This window comes from Callospermophilus lateralis, chromosome 2 (genome assembly GCF_048772815.1).
Source record: "Callospermophilus lateralis isolate mCalLat2 chromosome 2, mCalLat2.hap1, whole genome shotgun sequence".
In the NCBI taxonomy this organism is placed as follows: Eukaryota; Metazoa; Chordata; class Mammalia; order Rodentia; family Sciuridae; genus Callospermophilus; species Callospermophilus lateralis.
The window spans coordinates 203,845,383-203,865,312 of NC_135306.1; the positions used below are offsets into that span (position 1 = coordinate 203,845,383).

The 19,930-nt window shown below is 59.4% G+C and overlaps 1 protein-coding gene across 1 annotated transcript; it reads left to right on the forward strand.

Moving 5' to 3' along the window:
• Positions 1-5,837: 5,837 nt before the first annotated feature.
• On the forward strand, positions 5,838-19,313 carry Ccdc88b (coiled-coil and HOOK domain protein 88B). Its single transcript, XM_076844734.2, has 27 exons — positions 5,838-5,897; positions 6,169-6,332; positions 6,505-6,616; positions 6,698-6,767; positions 6,845-6,903; positions 6,991-7,074; positions 7,166-7,309; positions 7,505-7,650; positions 7,803-7,884; positions 8,007-8,165; positions 8,705-8,851; positions 9,023-9,131; positions 9,301-9,437; positions 9,514-10,668; positions 13,787-13,914; positions 14,003-14,120; positions 14,467-14,562; positions 14,634-14,774; positions 15,243-15,499; positions 15,830-15,973; positions 16,117-16,303; positions 16,416-16,561; positions 16,754-16,852; positions 17,041-17,207; positions 17,665-17,871; positions 18,000-18,068; positions 19,228-19,313. The coding sequence occupies exons 1-27, from the start codon at positions 5,838-5,840 to the stop codon at positions 19,281-19,283; spliced, it is 4,443 nt and encodes a 1,480-aa protein (XP_076700849.2). The 3' UTR covers positions 19,284-19,313.
• The last annotated feature ends 617 nt before the right edge of the window (positions 19,314-19,930 follow it).

Sequence of the window (19,930 nt, forward strand, 5' to 3'; positions counted from 1 at the left end):
TGAATTCTGTCTCTTGGCTTCGTACTTTCTGGCTCTGCAGCCTTAAGCAAGTGGTTCAGCCTCTCTGTGCATTATTTTCTTCATAAGTTGAGTGGGACCAACTGTGTTCTGTGTTTGTGGAGGGAATGAAGGTACCAATACAGGTGTGAGCTTGGAGCTAACCCGGCACGGGCGAGTGGTCAGCAAATCTCCGCACATTCTTGGTGACCATGCCATGCAGGCACTGCGGGCATGAGGGACCCCAGGTCAGCTTCCCCCGCAGTGGGGAGTAGGTGAAGCAAACATGGAAGCTGAGGGCCATGACCCAAGGGAGCCGGCTGTGTGGGGGTCTTTTGTGAGAAAGGGCCTTGAGCAAGACCAGCAGGTGGGATGGTGGCCTAGAGGGTGGGGGAGACCAGGAACCAGCAGGGAGTGGGGAGAGGAGGGAGGAGGTGAGCTGGGCCCCTCTCTCTAGGGCGTCCCAGGAGCATGGGGCTGGGGAGAGCGGGAAGGCAGACACTTGCCTGCCAGGCGGAGCTAGCTGTGGCAGGGGGCAGGGCCGGGCTGCACCTTGTGCTTTTCAGCTGCTGGGGTCCCGGCCCTCCTGGCCGCACTCTGGCACTGGGCACCTGGGAGGAACTGGGCAGAAGGCCCAGGCCCCACCCTTCCTGCCTCTGGCTTCCCATGGCCTCCTTCCGCTGGGCAGCCTGTCTGCACCCTTTGCCATGCCACACAGGGGTGGGGGAGTGACCTCTCTCCAAGACCTGTGAGAGGAGGGAGTCCCCACCCCAGGGGGCCAGGTGCCCAGCTGGAGGCCACTTTGCTTTAGTTTTTGAACCTGGGCCCTGAACCATCTGGTTAGAGAGCTGGGTGCCAGGCTGAGCCGCGAGAGAGCCCTGGTCAGCCCTGGCCTCTGGCTAGACCTGCCCCCATCTACCCAGAAGCCAGAGCCCTCCTGCTTCTGGTCTTTGGGGTTGGACCAGGCTATCTAGAAAACTGGAAGAGAACTGGAGGGGAAGAAGCTGAGCCCTGAGAGGGGAGGCCACAGTGCTGACTCTTGTCCCTCTGTCTGTCTGTGGTCCTCTGCTTCTTGCCCTCCTCCTGGTTCCCATGTTGCACAGCTGTGTGCACGGAGCCCTCTTAAAAACTGCCAGAAAGACACCATATATCCACGTGCTGGAACATCCCCTGGTGCCTCAGTTTTGCATGATTCTTTTTGGTGGTGGAGTTTGGACCCGGAGGCTCTTTACCACTGAGACAGGCCCAGACTTTTTACATTTTTGAGACAGGGTCTTGCTGCTGAGAGTCATTAGCCAAGTAGGTATGACAATTTCCTTGCCAGCGTACCCCATGTTGCTTAAATGGGGTAAAATGAACTTGCCTTAGACATTTTGCAGTGACATTGCATGTAAGGTGACCTTGCTCAAGGACCAGGGCGGATCCGGGTTTAGGGCGAGTCAGGGTTTTAGGCTCTCCTTGGATTTAGGGCGTTCCCGGTTTAGGACAATCTGGGTTTAGGGCGGTTCCAGGTTTAAGATTATTCCTGCTGGGAATAGGGCGTATCCTGCTGCCTGAGTTCCCCTTGAGTTCTCCAGGGGTTTAGAGAGAGTATTTGGGAGAGAGAACGTGGATTTCCCCAGAACGTGATTGTAGAGTGTCGGTGTGAGATCGGGAATAAAGAATTGCTGTTTGAATCTACAAAGCTGTGAGTGGCTCGTGATTTTGTGCCCAGCCAGACTGCGGCATCTTGCTAAGTTGCCCAGCCTGGCCTTGAACTTGTGATCCTCATGCTTTTTCCTGCCAAGTCTCTGGGACTACAGGCGTGTGCCACAGCGCCAGCTAATTTGTATACTTTTAATGGTCAATTAAAAATAAATTTAATGGGGCTTGGGGTGTAGTTCAGTGGCAGAGTGTGAGGCCCTGGGTTCCAACCCCAGCACCACAAGAAAAGAACAAAAGAGAGAGAGATTGCAAAACTCATTACGAAGAGAGGAAGGCGTGCGCCACGTATGTGGTTACAACCACTTCTTGCCAGCTCACTGTGTCCACAGGAAGGACATAGAAAATGCTACCAGTGGTGGCCTCTGGCTGGGGAGTGGGGGTGATGGGTTTTGACTTTTTCTTTATACTTTTTTTTTTGTGTGTGTGTGTGTGTGTGTGTGTACTAGAAATGGAACCCTGGGGCACTCAACCACTGAGCCACATCTCAGCCTTTTTTTTTTTTTTTGTATTTTATTTAGGGTCAGGGTCTCACTGAGTTGCTTAGGGCCTTGATAAATTGCTGAGGCTGGCTTTGAACTCACAATCCTCCTGTCTCAGCCTCCTAACTGCACCCAGCTCTGTATCTTTTTTTTTTTTTTTTTTTCCTTTTTGCAGTGCAGGAGATGGAACCCAGGTCTCCTGTGCATGAGGCAAGTGCTCTACCACTGAGCCACACCCCCAGTTCCTTCAGGCACTCCTGACAGTTTTATTTAATAATTTTTTTTTTAAATCTGGGGTCTCACTATGTTGCCCAGGCTGGACTTGAACTCATGAACTCAAGCGATTCTCCTCCTGCTGCCTCTTGAGAAGCTGGGACTACAGGTGCACACTGTCACTCTCGGCTTCTTTATATGTATATACACATACACCCACACATATGGATGGTACTGGGGATGGATCCCCGGTGCTTAATCACTGAGCCACATTCCCAGCCCCTTCTTTCTTGCTTTCTTTCTGTTTTTTTCTTTTGAGATAGGATCTCACTAAGTTGCTGAGGCTGGTCTCAAACTTGCAATCCTCCTGCCTCAGCCTTCTGAGTCACTGGGATTTCAGGTGTGCACCACCGTGTCTGGTCAACTTAACATGTTTTGATCAAGTGCACTTATCTGGAAATGTTTGAAGGAAAAATCTGGCCCAAGTCGGGAACCTCTGAGCTGCCAACAGGTCACTGAAGCTCAGAGAATCCCAGGATCCCAGTAGGAGCTGACCAGGGCACCCCCACTTCCCCCTCTCCCCTCAGCCGCCCTGCTGCCTGAATCAGCCAAGTCAGAGATGCAGCCAGGCTGGTCTGGTGGGGCGGAGGGGCAGGGTGAGAGCCATCTGCGACACCGCCCTGCCTCTAGGGCTCCAGGAAGCACAGGACTCCGAGATACTGAGCAAGGCAGGGAGCCTCCCTCTGCCGCAGGAGGTAAGCCCCAGTTGTCTCACCTAGGTGGCCCTGGAGACCTGCTGGGCTGACACAGCAAGGGAGCCCATAAGGATCCTGGGTGGAGCCCTTGGGGGATGCAAATTGGAATAAGATTCACAGAGGGTCAAATCTGGCTGGACGCCTGTAATCCCAGTGGCTGGCGAGGCTGAGGCAGGAGGATGTCAACTTGGGGGCCAGCCTCCACAACTTAGCGAGGCCCTAAGTAACTCAGCGAGACCTTGGCTCAAAATAAAAAATAGAAAGCACTGGCAATGCGGCTCAATGGTAAAGCACCTCAGATTTCAATTCCCAGTACCAACCAAACCAAGCTCCCTGGGCTGGGGCTGGGGCTCAGTGGTAAGCACTTGCCTAGCAGGTGTGAGGCCCTGGGTTTGATCCTCAGCACCACATAAAAATAAATAAAATAAAGGTGTTGTGGTATTTTGTCCATCAACAACTTAAAAAGAAATTTTAAAAACTCCCCAAACCTAAGGGTAATGACCAATCAGGGGCCATTTAATGGATTGTGGTCCTGGGTACCAGCTCCTAGAGTCCTTGAAACTTCCTGAGAAGTTCATCCCCATTTCCAGGTTCATATAGAAGGTTCACCAGAGGTGCTTCTCTCCCAGTGGGTGAACCCCTGTTGCCTGGTCCACCCAGCTCACCTTGGCCGCTGTGCCCCTTACTCTTTGCACCCTGGCCCCACAATCTCCTCTTAGCTGGTTCTGCCACTTATTAGCAGTGTGCCCTTAGGCAAGTTTCTTAACCTCTCTGTGCCTTGGTGTCTTCCTCTGTAAAGTGGAAATAATCTGTAGTCCTCATTTCAACGACTACTCCAGAGCAAATAAATTAATCAGTGTGAATAATTATCATCACGTCTGGCTTGTGGTAAGCCTGTGCTTGATATAGTCACTACTATAATCACACCACATTTTACCAACTCTAAGGTGTCATCAATTGTAAAATATGTCACTGATGAAAAAAAAGGATGCTGCCAGTTAACCGCGTCACCTGTCTCTTTCATCACTTGAATTTTTACTTTATGTTTCCCGTAAGATCTCTGTTTGACTTCGATGTACATTCTCGTCATATATAACAATGATGCACACATAAAAAGGATAACAGAATTAAATAAATTGGTTACTACTGTGTTCCCTGGGGCTTCGCATTTAGAGTGCAGCTCTGCAAATCACTTCTGGCGTGAGAGTCATTGTGCTGGTGCATTTCCAGGCCACCTCCTCCTCTGAGCCATCCAGGAGGCTGGAGGGAACAGCCCTCCTTCAGACGACTCAGCAAACACCCGCAGGTGGCCAGGGACCTGCAGCCAGCTTTACAGTCCTACACACTATTGCCTGGGCTGTCCGGAGCCTGGAGCCGGCCCTTCCCCTGCCTGCTCCCCGCATTTGGATGCCAGGATAAGGCAGCACAGAGCCTCTGGGGGTCTCTTCAAGCTGCTGACACCCCCTCTCCAGCATTTCATGTGGGGTTTTGGAAGTGTGGGCATGTACCATTAATGACAGCAGCATCAGGACAGCGGCCAGTCAGCCAGCAACGGTACCAGACTTCAGAGCCATCACCTGGGAAGAGCAGAATGTCTTGGAGTCCACGGGACATGGTGATGGTGATTTTGATCCTCACAGTGGCCCCACCTCCCGGCTGCCTCACAGTCCTGGTCCACTGTGTTCCAGCTGCTGGAATCCCCTTCCTCCCCACCACTTTGCCCACTTCACCCAATTATGCCAATCTCAAGCCTCTCCTGGGATGCCTTCCCCGACCACACCACCAGGGTCATGTCCACTCTGCTTCAAAGTCCCTAGTATGGCTGCAGTGCTACTTTTTTGAGTAGCAGCTGGGTCCCCATTGTCCTGTTCATCCCCTGGAACTGGGACTGTGTGGCTCCTTGCATCCTACAGCCAGCACAGTGTCCAGCCTGGAGAAGGTGAGGGGAAGAATGACCAGAGGCCACACAGTGAGCAGTGGGGGAACTGGAATGTCCTCTTAGCCTCTTTATCTCTGAGACACGTGCCACTGATCCCAGTGCAGTGTGGCCTGTCCAACCTGCTTGCTTTCTAGATGGGAAACAGGCCTGGCCGGTTGCAGTCATTTGCCCACAGCTCTGTCTCAGTCCAGTGTATACAGCATGGGGGTGGGGCAGGATCAAGAAAGGAGGTGCCCACTCCCATCCGGAGTTCAGAGGAGGCTTTTTTGGGAGGGTTGGTGTCTGAACCAGGCTGTAGCATTTGGCAGACGATCTGGGTAAAGTTGAGGAACGTCAGGAGGGGAAGAAGTAGGTCCTAGTGAACGAGTCTTGGCATATCAGAGGACACCAAGGCAAAGCCCAGAGTCCCTTTATGACCCTGCAGGGTGCCCGACTAAAGTTACCTCTCTGGAGAAACTAGGCCCAGAGATGCAGAGGACTCCATCACGGTTGCCAGGAGCCAGGAGCACTGTGGACCTTCCCCTGGCTAACCTGGGGGTCAGCCCTGGCTGAGTCGCTGGGAGGATGCTAGCGGCCTGCACGGTGTGGGGGGACTATAGCAGGACTCCAGGGGCTCCTGGCTGTCTGAACCCGGAAGGAGGAAGCTGCTCAGGGTGTCTGTGGCTGGGCCTGGGATCCCCTAGTCGGGGACTTCCTCTTCCTCTCAGGGCAGGTGTAGCTGCCACAGCAGGAGGGCTCCCTGACCCCGGCATGGAGGGGGGCAAGGGGCCCAGACTCAGAGACTTCCTGAATGGGAGTTTGGCCACCTGGGTGAGGGGCAGGTGGGAGCGGGGCTAGGGAGGGGAAGTGAGAGCACCGGCAGGCACTAGGGCTGCACTGAGGCGTGTGGCTGCGGTCGAGTGAAGTCCAGGGGGCTGGTCACTGGAACCGGGTCTAAAACGCACTGACCTGAGGATTGGGAGGATAGAACATCGATGAGGAGGGGTCCTGGGGCTCTTTGGGGGCAGGTTAGAGGGGTCCAGGATTCACTCTGCTGCTGGGGGTCTCCTGCCAGTCCTTCTGACTCCTCTGTTCCCCACAGGCCCTGGGACTAGCCGGGCTGGTGGGGGAGGTGGAGGAGCCAGTCGGGGAGGAGGAGGCAGAGGAGGAGGAGGAGGAGGAGGAGGAAAAAGGGTCCCTTTGCCCAGAGAAGAGGTTCCTGCGGCTCAGCGATGGGGCTCTGCTCCTCCGGGTGCTGGGCATCATGTAAGGGCCATCAGGGACTGGGGGCAGCCGCCAAGGGATCTGCAGGGAGGGGGCCGGCTGGGCTGGTGGGAGGACCCTGAGGATGATAGGTGGAGCCTGCTCCTGGGAAGGTGGGTCCCTAAGCCCACCTTCCCGCTACTCCACCTCCCCGCATTGCCACCTGTGTCCACAGTTCCCCCAGTTCCCGAGGGGGACCTCGAATGGTCAGGGGCCACCAAGAACCCGCGGCCTGGAGAGTATGGAATCTGAACCACCTGTGGGTCCGACTGAGGGACTTCTACCAGGTGAGGGGTCAGAAAGGAAGGCGGAGCCGGGAGGGGGTGCCCTGTGGGAAGGCGCCTCTCATATCCCTGTACCCACTCCAGGAGGAGCTGCAGCTGCTGATCCTGTCGCCACCCCCAGACCTCCAGACATTGGGGTTTGACCCCTTCTCAGGTGCTCTCTCCCCCCCATGCCCCCTGCCTCTCCCCCCACTCTGCACCCCCCTAATCCTCGTCGCTTGTGCCCTGCAGAGGAGGCGGTGGAGGAGCTGCAAGGCCTCCTTCGGCTGTTGTTGGGGGCGTCAGTGCAGGTGAGGAGGGGCGGGAAGGGCAGGGTGGAGCTTTGGCGCCCAGGAGAGAGACCCTGCATCGGCCAACCCGCTGCGTTGTCTGCGCAGTGTGACCACCGGGAGCTCTTCATCCGCCACATCCAGGGCCTCAGCCTCGAGGTCCAGAGCGAGCTGGCCGCCGCCATCCAGGAGGTACCGGGGCAGGTCGACAGGCTGGGACTGACACCGGGGACATCCTCGCCACCCTCCTTCTTCTGCTGAACCACCCTCTATGCGCCCCTAGGTGACCCAGCCTGGGGCCGGTGTAGTCCTTGCACTGTCTGGGCCTGAGCCTGGGGAGCTGGCGCCTTCGGAGTTGGAGATGCTGTCCCGGAGCCTGATGGGGGCGCTGTCGAGACTGGCCCGGGAGCGTGACCTGGGGGCCCAGGTAGGGGGCAGCAGGAGCTCCGTGGACACAGCTGTGTAAGGGGAATGGGTTTTGGGGCCCAGGTTTGGGGGTAGGGCCTGGGGTCCTCGGTTATTGTAGTGTCACAGCTGGACTCATCTTGTGGTGGTGGTTGGGAGCAGATGTGGGGAGGCATGGGATGGTTATTCCTGACCCTTAACCCTTGACCTCCTACAGAGGCTGGCAGAACTGCTGCTGGAGCGGGAGCGGGCCCCCTTGCTGCCTGAAGCTCCTACAAAGGCTCCTGTGGAGGGTTCCTCGCACCATCTGGCGCTGCAACTGGCCAATGCCAAGGCCCAGCTGCGGCGCCTGCGGCAAGAGCTGTGCGTGCCGGCAGGCTGGGGAGGGACCGAGAGGAGGGGGCCCCATGAAGCCTGGATGGGGTCGCAGCTCCGCTGGGGATGGGAGGGGCCGGGGCTGGAGACCGGCTGGGCGTTGCGGTTCTCAGATGCCCTCCATCGCCCCGTGCTTTCAGGGAGGAAAAGGCCGAAGTGCTGCTAGACTCCCAGGAGGAGGTGCAGGGCTTGGAGGCCGAAATTCGAAGGCTCCGCCAGGAGGTGCGCTCCCAGGCTCCCCTCCAGTCCAGTCCCATGGCCTCTCCAACCCCGCTCATTCACGTCCCTAGTCCCTCCCTCTGGTCCGCGCCTGGCTGGTCCCAGCTCCGCACCATCTGGCCCAGGCCCAGGCGCTGTCGGGACAGGCCAAGCGGGCCGAGCTGTACCGCGAGGAGGCAGAGGCGCTGCGGGAGCGGGCGGCCCGCCTGCCCCGCCTGCAGGAGGAGCTGCAGCGCTGCCGGGAACGACTGCGGGCGGCGGAGGCCTGCAGGGGCCAGTTGGAGGTGAGGAGCGGGGCGGGGCCCGCCGGGGGCGGAGTCTGGGGGCGGGGCGAGATTGGGCCGGGGGAAGAGGGGCGGGCTTTATTGCGATTGGGGGTGTGTGACCATCACAGCGAGGGGCGGTGGGTGAGGACACAGGCAGGGGGTGGTCTGGGGCAAGCCCTCTTGAAGATGAGCCAACGGAGGGGAGAGATGGGGGCTGTGTAAGGGTAGGAGGTCCTGAGACGAAGGTGGGGACAGGGGTAGGGGGGTGGGTCTGGAATGAGACCCTGGCGAGTTGGGGGCACTGAAGAGTAGGACCCGGAAAGATGCTGCCTTGAATGGCGGTTCCAGGGCCAAGTTACTGGGCCTGCACCAATGGGTCTGGCCGTGTGCTTGGGAACGGTGCCTGGGGAGACCTTGGAGGGAGTTGGACCGACAGGGACTCGAGGCAAGGGAGGGTCCCAGGGTCTGGGGTGAGCCCAGGGGAAAGGGGTTGGGATCCTCCAGGTCCCGAGTGCATGGGGCTGCATCCCACCATTGACTTCTGTGCCCCCTACCAGGAGGCGCGGGTGCTCTCAGGGGCCCTGGAGGCTTCCAAGGTTCTGCTGGAAGAACACCTGGAGGCTGCCAAAGACCGCTGTGCCCGGCTGCACCACACCCAACGGGAGAACCTGCTGCTGCACACCCGGCTGGGCGAGGCCCTGTCGGTGAGGTTGCCTGAATGATCCCTCCTGGGTTGACCTGTTGCTCTTCTCCCTGTGACCGCAGGATCCCTGTGACCCCTACTCTTGGTGCACCCTCTAGCAATGCTGCAGCCCCCACACTTGGTCTGTCCATGATGGGGGAGGCTGGTCTGACTCTGCCCTCTCCACCCCTAGGAGGTGGACTCCTTGCGACATCAGGTGGACCAGCTGACAGAGGAGAATGTGGAACTGGAGCTGGAGCTTCAGAGGAAGCTGGAACCAATCCCCGGGTCCCCTGTGGAAGGTGAGGGGTGCCACGATGTGAGGGATGGGGGGGCGCTGCCTGTGTTTTTCTGCAGCTGTAATGGGAGGGGTTCTGCCTTTACCCTCCTCTTTCCTCCAGGTCTTTATGGGGTTTGTGTGAGGAGCTGGGGGAATGTGGGTGGAGTCCTGACTTTGCCCCACCCTCCCAGCACCCCTGCAAGGAGCTGCCCCTTCCCTGCAAGATGAGATGAGGGAGGTTGAGGCTGGTCAGCTGCGGACCCTCCAGAGGGAGAATCAGGAGCTTCGAGGCTTGCTTCAGGTGCTGCAGGGACAGCTCGGTGGCCAGGTGAGTCCCCCCCACCGTCCTAGCTGGCCCCACCCTGTCCTCCTTGGGGCTGGCTGACTCTCTCATATGCTCTCAGCGCCCCCTGCTGGAGGAGCAGAGCCAGGACCCTGTGCTTCCTGTGCTGGATGCAGCTCCCAGGACTCCCTTGGCCTCAGACCACAGCTCCCAGGGTTTGGTTTGCCAGGTCAGGCATCAAGGTCCCCAGTTGGCTCCCCTGACATCAGACTCAGCTTTCAAAGGGTCAGCTGAGTGTCTCCAGGCATCAGATACAGACCTAGAAGTGACAGAGAGGCCCCTCCATGTGGCTGCCACGGCCCCCCAGACCTCCGACGTGGCTGCCCAAGAATCAGACCCTACTGTGGAGACACGGGGGTCCTTGGAGAAAGATGACCCTGGAGTCTGTCTCCGGAGTCCCATCTCTGTGGTCCCTCCTCAGGAACCAGAGGTCAAACTTGACACGCAGCAGTTGCTGGAAGGAGAGACTGGGGAGAGAGGGGCTCCCCAGGGCGGGTCGGGGGCTGAGGCCCAGGATCTGCAACAGGAGGGCCCTGAACAGAAGCGGGGGTCCTCAGAGCTCAACCTCTGTGTGCTGCTAGAGGAGCAGGAGACCCTGGGCAAGGGGTGGGACCTATCCAAGCCACTGACAGAGGACGGAGGGCATGAACCGAGGCTGAAGAGAGCAGTCAGGGAACTGGCTCCTCAAAAACCAATGCAGAAGTTGGAAGGGGCTCCTGATGTCCAGCCCTGGGAGGGACTGATCCCAGGGGAGGTCCTGGCCAGTAGTATCCCAGAGCAGGAGGCCTTCGGGGAGGAGGTGATGCGGCTGAGGACAGAGGTTGTGGCCCTTAGGGCTGAGCTGCAAGCCCAGGCCCGAAGGCTGGAGGCCCGAGTCTTGGAGGCTGCCCAGATCTCTGAGGAGCTGGCCCAAGCACGGAGGGCAGAGGCTGAGGCCCACCGGGAGGCAGAGGCCCAAGCCCAGGAGCAAGCCCGGCTGCGGGAGGCAGTGGAGGCATCTGGCCAGGAGCTGGAGGCTGCGTTGAGGGAGCGGGAGGCTCTGGCAGAAGCGCTGGCGGCAATAGGCCGAGAGCGGAGGCAGTGGGAGCGTGAGGGACCCAGGCTGCGGGCCAGGGCTGAGGCTGCTGAAGAGCGCGTGCAGGTGCTGGAGAGCCAGGGCCGTGGCTACCTGGAGGACGTCGAGAGGGAGCGTCGGGAGAAGCAAGCCCTCAGTGAGGTACGTCCGTCAGGGCTCACGGCCTGGGTAGAAAAACGGGCTCCAGGCTGGGTGCTGGAGTTTGGGGTTATAGATTTCACTGAGTGCCCAGCACCAAACTGGGGCCTGAGACAGAAAGGCCAGGTCCACCCCTGCCCTCCCAGGACACAGTTGGAGGCTGTGCCAATGATGGGGTGGGTGCAGGAGGGGTGAGTCTCTGGGTGCCATCACAGTGCTTGGGCTGCAGCAGTGTTCTCACCTCCACACCAGGGCCTCCTCCTGTAACAGGGGGTCTAGTCCTTGTTGTCTCAGCACATCTTTGAAAGGCTGAAATAATGGTGTAGAGACCCAGTTCCTGCTGGGTCAAGGCATGTTGAAAGTAACCAAGAAATGGATATTCAGCTGGGCATGGTGGGCACGCCTGTTATCCCTGTGACTCAGGAGGCTGAGGCAGGAGGATCGCAAGTTTGAGGCCAGCCTCAGAAACTTAGCAAGGCCCTGTCTCAAAATAAAAACTAAAAAGAGCTGGGGACGTGGCTCAGTGACAAAGCATCCCTGGCTTCAGTCCCCAGTACCAAAAAAAAAAAAAAAAAAAAAGAAAAAAAGAAAGAAAAAAAGAATCTTCAAGGAGGAACCACGAAGATAGGGTAGCGCGCTCTCCTGGCATGCGTGCAGCCCGGGTTCGATCCTCAGCACTACATGCAAACAAAGATGTTGTGTCCACCGAAAACTAAGAAATAAATAAAATATTAAAAATTAAAAAAAAAGAAGATAGATTGTACTAGATGGGGAAGGATAGGACTTTTTATTTTATTTTATTTTTTTGGTACTGGGGATTGAATTCAGGGGATTGCTACCATGAAGCTATAACCCTTTTTAATTTTTTTTGAGAGAGGGTCTTGCTAAGTTGCTTAGTCCATCCTTGAACTTGTGGCCCTCTGCCTCAGCCTTTGAATCGCTGAGGTTACAAAGATGCATGACTTTAAAGCCATCAGGATGCTCAGGGGCCCTCAAGGAGCAGGGGCCTGGGGTCAGCAGGGAAAACCGCTCCAGGGTGAGAGTGTGGGGTTCTGTTTGAGGAGGGTCCCCTCAGTTGGTCTGGGCCATCCGGAGGCAGTAGCAGGGTTGCAGGTGGCTGGCACAGGGACAGGGACAGAGGAGAGAGAAGGAGGCCTGGAAAAAGTTGCATTTGTTCATTTACACATGTTTTAGCAGCATCTCTGTGGTGCCAGACCGTACCAGGTGTGGGCACACAGTGGTGACCGGGCAGCTGGCATGGCTATGTTTACATGCCAGGTGGCAGAGCCATGGAGTCCAGCCCGCAGCCGGGACTTGGGAGAGCCACATCCGGGAAGGCTTCCTGGAGGAGGAGGGCGAAGGGCAGGCTCAGTTGTGGGAGGGTGGAAGGCAGGCGGAGAGGTGAGGTGGAGAGTGGCTGAGCAGGGTCCTGCTGGTTGGGGTTTAGGCTAGGGAAGGAGTTGGCATTTTCCCCTCAAGGGAGTGGGCAGCCACTGGAGGTGTAAGATGGGCAAAGTGGTCAGTCCCCATTGAGAGGCAATTCAGGGAAAGAGGGCACCACAAGGCCATGGGGAGGGCGGTTGTGCCAATAGGTGCCCGCGCTGGGGGCGCTTGGGTGAGGAATTGGGAGTTCTGGCGTGAAGAGCGTCCAGTTCAGCTGAGATCCAGAGAGGAGGAGTCATTGCTCAGATCCTTCTGGGTGACCGTGGGGTGGCCTGGAGTTCGGGCTTATGCAGGGCAGGTGCTCCCTGAGGGGTGTTTGGGAATGGGAGGATGGGTGTGGAGAGGCTCTCTCTGGAGTGGACTCTGTGGGGTGTCACCAAGAGATTCTGTCAGGCCACAGGAACTGCATTATATCCCCAAATCCCTGCTTTTCAGCTGTGTGGCTTGGGGCAGGGTACTTTGCCTCTCTGAGCCTTCGTTTCTTCACCTGTAAAACTGGAATAAAACTTTACCTGACATGCAGGATCTTATAATGGACCAAGAGCTTGGGGTAGGGCCTGGTCCCCACTGTGTGCTTCATCAGGAGAGGAAGAGGGAGCCCATGGTGGGGCAGGGAGGGTGGGGTAAGCCTGATGGGCTGAGAGTGCTGGCTCAGAGAACCTAGAGGGTGGAAGCCGCTGGGCACAGGGAATTTTGTGATTTCCTGGTTGGAGCAGTTCCTGGTGCTACCTGGGTGTGGCCCAGGAGGAGCCGGCTGGCTGGGGAAGGCAGGGGACCAGGGGCCTCTGGGGTTGTTCACATGGGTGTAGAAGCCTCTCAGGCTGGGGCTGGGGCTGAGGCTATGGGCCTCTGCCTTCGTCACATCCCCTCTCTCCCCAGCCAGCAGTACTTGGGCCCTAGAGGTCACTGGTGGCTGGCCAGGCAGCAGTGCCTTGTGGGACTTGTAGTTTTTTTTAGAAAGAGGCCATGGCCACCTATGAAGGGAAGTGCAGTGCCTGCTCTGGGGCCTGGGTGGGTTGTTAGGCCAGGACCAGCAGCAGAGGCTTGCAGGGTTGGTTTCTAGCAGCAGGTCAGTGTCGACTCTTGCCTGCCTGTCCCCCCATGTGTCAGAATGGTTTGGCCGACATCCCTCTGGGGCCCACAGGCCAGAAGAGGCCTCCCACCCTCTCCCCCTGGAATGGTGTGGCCCAACCGCCAAAGATCACAGGCCCTGACCCACCCTTGAGGCCTCCACTGTGGTTAGGCCTGGGAACCCCCAAGTTCTCGTCCTGCCAGCCCTCTGTGGCCATCCCCCTGTGGTGGAAGGTGTGCTCCAGGCCAGTGCTGAGTCCCTGTTGCCTTCACATGGCTGGTGTGAGGCTGCGCAGGGCACATGCCCCTCTCCCTGTGTACACGAGAAAGAACTCTGGGCTGCGAGAGGTGAAGACTTTGCGCAGCTCGCGTCTCCCTCTCCGGGCGAGCCACCCCCAGCTCCTTCATGTGCCCCCTACAGGCCGCCAGACTTGGCTCCTATTTTACAGATGGGGGAGCAGAGACCCAAAGGGTTGGGGACATCTGCCCCGAGTGGCAGAGCAAGGGCAGAAAGCCAGCCCTCCCGCTCCCATGCCTCACCCCAGCCCTCCTCTGCCCCTGGGTCAGGCCCCGCGACTCTGCCCCCTGAGCCTTCCCCTGCCCTCAGGAGCTGGAGAAGGCCATGATGCGGGGCCGCGAGCTGGGGGCCCGGCTGGAGCACCTGCAGCAGGACCTGGAGCGGGCAGCGCTGGAGCGCCAGGAGTTTCTTCAGGAACAGGAGAACCAGCAGCAGAGGTGGGGGTGGCGCCCGGGGATAGGAGGGCAGGCAGGGGCTTGGGGAAGGGCAAAGCCACGGGCTGGGTGCCAAGGCCTCTCCTGGCAGGTACCGGGGCCTGGAGCAGCGGCTGGAGGCTGAGCTGCAGGCGGCGGCCACCAGCAAGGAGGAAGCATTGATGGAGCTCAAGAACCGGACCCTGAAGCTGGAAGAGGAGCTGTTCCGGGTGAGGCCAGGCCGGAGGACCCGGGTCCTTGCCAGCCGTCATCCGGGGCTGCTGTCCCCTGGCCTTCCCTGGCTTCTTGGCAAGCTGTTCATCTCCCACCCCTTGGGGCTTGCTGGAAGCAGCACCGGGCTGGGGGTCAGGCGGCTGTGAGGCCTTTTGGGGGCCTGTCTCCCCTATTCCTCAAGTGACTGGAACCCCTGCTTGAAATGGCTGCTGTGCTTGTCTGGCCTGGGCTCCGCCACCTTCCAGTGAGCCCAGTTAGTGCCATCACAGCGAGTCAATGATCGTCCCTGTGCCATTCCCATGTGGCCACGCCACTTGCATGACCGTCCCCACTGCCTTACAGCTGCGCCAGGACTCTGGGGGTCTGGAGACGAAGGAGCATGCTGAGCTTCCCATCACAAGGACACACAGCGGGCGGCTCATCGAGGTGGAGCGCAGCGTGAGTGTGGGTCTTAGGGTGCGGGTGGGGGGTCAGCTCTGTGGCCACCTCTAACTTTCCTTTCGGGGCAGAACGCGACACTGGTGGCAGAGAAGGTGGCTCTGCAGGGGCACCTCCAGCACCTGGAGAGGCAGCTGGGAAGTCTGCAGGGCCAGGCCCAGGAGCTGCTGCTGCAGAGTCAGAGGGCCCAGGAGCACAGCAACCGCCTGCAGGTGGGCGCGGCCGGGTTGACCCCAGCTCCCGCCCTTTGGTATTATTTTATGCCCTTTTCCCTCCCCACTCCCCCAGGGAACTAGCTGGCTGCCATTCCCTAGTTCCTTTATGCCTACATTGTCTGCACTCTTCCCCTGTCCCAGTCCCCAGCCCCGACAGCTGCACCCGTTTCACCCTGTCGTTTCCCATCTCAACCCTCTCCTCTGCAGCCAGCCCTTATCCTCACTCCTTCCCCTGTGGCCTACGCTGGCCCCCCTCTATCCCATCTCTGCCTGGGCCTCTTGCCCTCCCCTGCACAATCTGGCGCCACCCAGTCCCCAGGATGCCTCTGTCCTCTTCTGGCCCATTAACCTCTTCAGTTGGCCTTCAGCTGTCCGCGCCCCCAGTCCTCTGCCCTTGGCCCCTTTCCTGTACCCCCTACTAGGCCTGGGGTTCCACCACAAGGCTCCTTCCTTCCTTGGTCCTAGGCCGAGAAGTCAATGCTGGCAATGCAGGGCCAGGAGCTGCACAGGAAGCTGGGGGTGCTGGAGGAAGAGGTGCGGGAGGCGCGGCGGTCCCAGGAAGAGACCCGCGGGCAGCAGCAGGCTCTGCTGCGGGACCATGAGGCCCTGGCAGAGCTGCAGCGGCGGCAGGAGACAGAGCTGGAGGGATTGCTGGCACGGCACCGAGACCTCAAGGCCAACATGCGGGCGCTGGAGCTGGCCCACCGGGAGCTGCAGGGCCGGTGCGCACCCCTGAGGATGTGGCTCCTCCCTCCAGCCACCCGTTACCCAGAGCAGGTTCCTGGCAAGTCTGACCCACCAGGAAGCCACACCTGTACCCCACCTTTGTCCTCTGATGTCCTCAGCTGCTGCTGTGCCCTCTTGGGCGCATGGGCTTCCCACATGGCTGGGCTCCTCTGTTGAGAGTGGTGGCACCCCAAATGGCATCGTGCCCTGTGGCTTTATCTGGTTACCAATGCTTAGGAGACGACAGACCCCAGGTCAAGACAAGTCAGCACCCACTTGCCATGGTCCCAGGGCTCCACAGTCCTCTCAGTCCCTTGTCCACTCAGGCATGAACAGCTGCAGGCCCAGAGGGCCAATGTGGAGGCTCAGGAGGTGGCCCTGCAGGCAGAGCGTGACCGCCTCATGCAGGATGGACATCGACAGCGGGGCCTGGAGGAAGAGCTGCGGAGGCTGCAGAGTGAGCATGAGAGGTACCAGCCCACGCGGGCTCAGGGTTCCCCTCTGTGAAGTGGGTCCCCGGTGTGGTGGTCACTGTCCCTGTGGGCCTGCTTTGCCTCCTCTTCCCAGCCTGGCCCCTCTGGCCCTTGGAAAGCAGCTCTCTTTGCCTCCAAAGAGCCCAGATGCTGCTGGCAGAGGTGTCCCGGGAGCGAGGGGAGCTGCAGGGCGAGCGTGGGGAGCTGCGGGGTCGTCTGGCCCGGCTGGAGCTGGAGCGGGCGCAGCTGGAGATGCAGAGCCAGCAGCTGCGGGAGTCCAACCAGCAGCTGGACCTGAGCGCCTGCCGGCTGACCACGCAGTGTGAGGTGTGGTGGGCGGTGGCAGCGGCCCTGGGTGGCCGGCCTGCAGGGTGACTGGGAGGGCCCACCAGGCCGCCCTGCACCACAGTCATTCCTGACCAGTGCCACCACCTGCCAGCTGCTGACGGAGCTCCGGAGTGCCCAGGAAGAGGAGAACCGGCAGCTGCTGGCCGAGGTGCAGGCCCTGAGCCGGGAGAACAGGGAGCTCCTGGAGCGCAGCCTGGAGAGCCGGGACCACCTGCACCGCGAGCAGCGAGAGTACCTGTGAGCAGGCGCTGGCGGCACGCGGCACTCCTGGGGGGCTTCATGGGGAGCCCGGGAGGTCCCAGGAAAAGCGCCAGACCCAGCGCCCAGGCTTAGTCTCATCAGCACACTTGCACGCGGGTAACTTCTACTGCGCTTAGCTCCTACCTGGGCCTTCCAGGGCCTCATCCCCCCGCCCCCCACTCCTCCCAGGGACCAGCTTAATGCCCTGCGCCGGGAGAAGCAGAAGCTGGTGGAGAAGATCATGGACCAGTACCGCGTGCTAGAGCCTGGGCCCCTGCCCCGGACCAAGTGAGGCCCCCTCGCCTCCCTGGGGCTGGGATCCTGCCACCTGGGCCCCTGCCTGCCCTGTCCTCTAACCCCTGGCCCAGCTCAGGGGCAGGCCCTAGTGAGGGTCAGCCTGGCCTTTGCCATCCCTGACCACCCACCTTCCCTCCTGCCTCCCGTCCTTACGCCCTCTTGTGCCCTCTTGCCCCCAGGAAGGGCAGCTGGCTGGCAGACAAGGTGAAGAGGCTGATGCGGCCCCGGAGGGAGGGGGTCCCCCATGGGGGGCCACGCCTGGGGGCCGATGGGGCTGGCAGCACCGAGAGCCTGGGGGGCCCCCCGGAGACGGAGCTCCCCGAGGGCAGGGAGGCGGATGGGACAGGTGGGTCTGGGGGCCAGGTGACCAGGAGGTCCCTACCCCATGTCCCCCTAATGGCGCCTGCCTTACTGCCTGCCTGTACCCATGTCCCCGCTGGCCTTCCCTGCTGCCCACCCCCACCTGTCCAGATGCTTTCAGCCACTTTTTGTCCTGGGCTCTTGGGGTTCCTCTTGCTGGCCCTTCCTCCTGTCTGCTGTCACCCACCCAGTCCTACCCCATCGTAGCACCTTGCGGTGGCAGGGTCTTTTTAGAGAGAGGTCATTTGTCCTAGATAGCAGATGGGGACACTGAGGCCCAGCTCCAAGCCAGCACGGGGCCCCCTGCGGCCACCTCGTCCGCCTGTCCCCTGCTCTGCACTGTCGCCTGTCTCCCTGGTCCTGGGCAGCCTCACCCATGGCCACCTCTGCTTGCCCGGCACCCCCTGCACTTCCCTGACACCTCCCTGCTGTGCCTTTCACAGGGTCCCCTTCACCGGCAGCCATGCGCCGGGCCCAGAGCTCCCTCTGCCTGCGTGAGGAGACCCTGGCAGGGGGACAGCGGCAGAAACTCAGCTCGCGGTTCCCTGTGGGGCGAAGCTCCGAGTCATTCAGCCCAGGGGACACCCCCCGGGAGCGATTCCGCCAGCGCCGTCCAGGCCCCCTGGGAGCACCCAGTGCCCATGGCAAAGGTGAGGGGAAAGATCCTTGTCCCTGTGAGCCCCCAACTCCCTGGGTGCCCACCGCCTTGGCAGAGGGGACTTCTTTCCTGTCCTCTGTCTTGGCCCCATGGGCGCAGTGGCTGCCTTGTGTCCCCCAGGACCTGTCGTGGAATGGGATGGTCCCAATAAGACACTCCAGGAACACGAAGCAGACGCCAGCCGAGAGGGTGAGTGGGGTCTGGGGAGGATTGGGAATCTGTCTCGCTGGGGCCCCTGGGAGATTGACTTGATTCATTCATTTTCTCATCTGACAAGGATCCATTACAAAGAGCCAGGTGGTGTGCTACTGCGGATATAGCAAGGAACTTTCTGGTGTAGGAAGGCAGACAGAAACAAGACGCATGAAAATCGTTATTATCAGCCAGGTGCGGTGGCGCACGCCTGTAATCCTAGCGGCTCGGGAGGATGGGGCAGCCAAGTTCAAAGCTAGCCTCAGCAATGGAGAGGTGCTAAGCAGTTCAGTGAGACCCTGTCTCTAAATAAAATACAAAATAGGGCTGGGGTGGCTCAGTGGTCGAGTGTCCCTGAGTTATTCCCCGGCACTCCCCGCCAATCCGTCCCGAAAAAAATCATTATCTACAACAGTCCTGCCCAGTGGAAATAGGGTGTGAGCCACATGAGCAGTTTTTACTTTTCTAATAGCTTCATCACATGTAAAAAGAGACAGGTAAAATGAATTTTAATAATATTATTTTGGGGGCTGGGGATGGGGCTCAAGTGGAACGCGCTGGCCTAGCGTGCGTGAGGCACTGGGTTCGATTCTCAGCACCACATAAATGTGAAATAAAGATACTGCGTCCACCTAAAAACTGAAGAGATAAATATTATAAAAAATAACATTATCTTATTAACTCAATATGCCTGAATGTTACCATTCCAACATGTAGTCCTATAGATGGTCACCGTGAGACATTGACATTATTTCTTCCTCCCGAGTCTTTGAAGTCCAGTGGGTATTTCCCTTGGAGGCACATGGAGTTCAGCCCCAGCCCCTCAGACCATGTCGCCCCAGAATGTCAGAGGTGACAATGCTCAGGGAAGGAAGTGGGGCATGGAAGAAATGGGGGATGCGAGAGGCCACGTGTGGCTTCCATGAGGAATATAGTGGCCTCGGATAGGAGAGGTTGAAGCAGACTTGGAGGTGACAGTGTGCTTGGGGACTAGCAAGAGTACAGCTTGAAGGAAGGTCTGGCCTGTTCCAGGGCTGGCTAGTGCGGCCTGTCTGGAGGAGACAGAGGGTGGGCAGAAGTATGGGGCCCCTGTGGTCCCCTGGAGTCTGGGCATCCTCCCGAGGGAGGCAGGCCTGAGCTGAGCATTTTCTTCCAGGCCTTGAGGAACCGGAGCCGGAGAAACATCCCCTCACCCCTTCCCTCAGCCAGTGACAACTCAGGGACAGTCAGCTCGCGAGACCATTCTACTCGCCGCTGGAGTGTCGGTGGGGTTCCCGGACCGTCCAAGAGCTCCGGGAGCCAGGGCACCCCAGGGCAGTCTCTGCACAAAGAGGCCTGGGTCCCTGAGTTCCCCACGGCCTGCCCTGGAGCCCCTAGATGGGGTTGGGACAAGCTTGTGGGTATTGGGGACGGCCCACGAGTGGCCCCTAGTGCGGCCCTGCGGTCATCACTGAGGAGGCGGTCTCTGGGGGATCCCTCAGCTGAAGGAGACTCTCAGGAGTGGGCAAGAGAACCCCCTGCCAGGTCCAGACGGGGAGCCAAGGCCCACTCCCTGGGGACGGTGACCTGGGCTGATCTCTGAGCCTGGGTTGGAGGGACATGAGAATAAAGCTGGGCTGTGACCATCTGAGTCTGTGCTGTCTGTTGGCTGCATCCATGAGCTGGAGGTTCCAGGAACACCTTTAGGTGCTGGAGGTTCCAGGAACACCTTTAGGTCCAGTCCTTCTGATTGGTGGGGATCTGCGGCCGGATGGCCCTGGGTGGACAGGGCAGCAAAGGGCACTGGGATGTAGCCAGTCAGGCTTGCCAAAGCCTGGAAGTGCCAATGGGTGTGAAGGGGGTGGTGTGCTGGGCCGGGG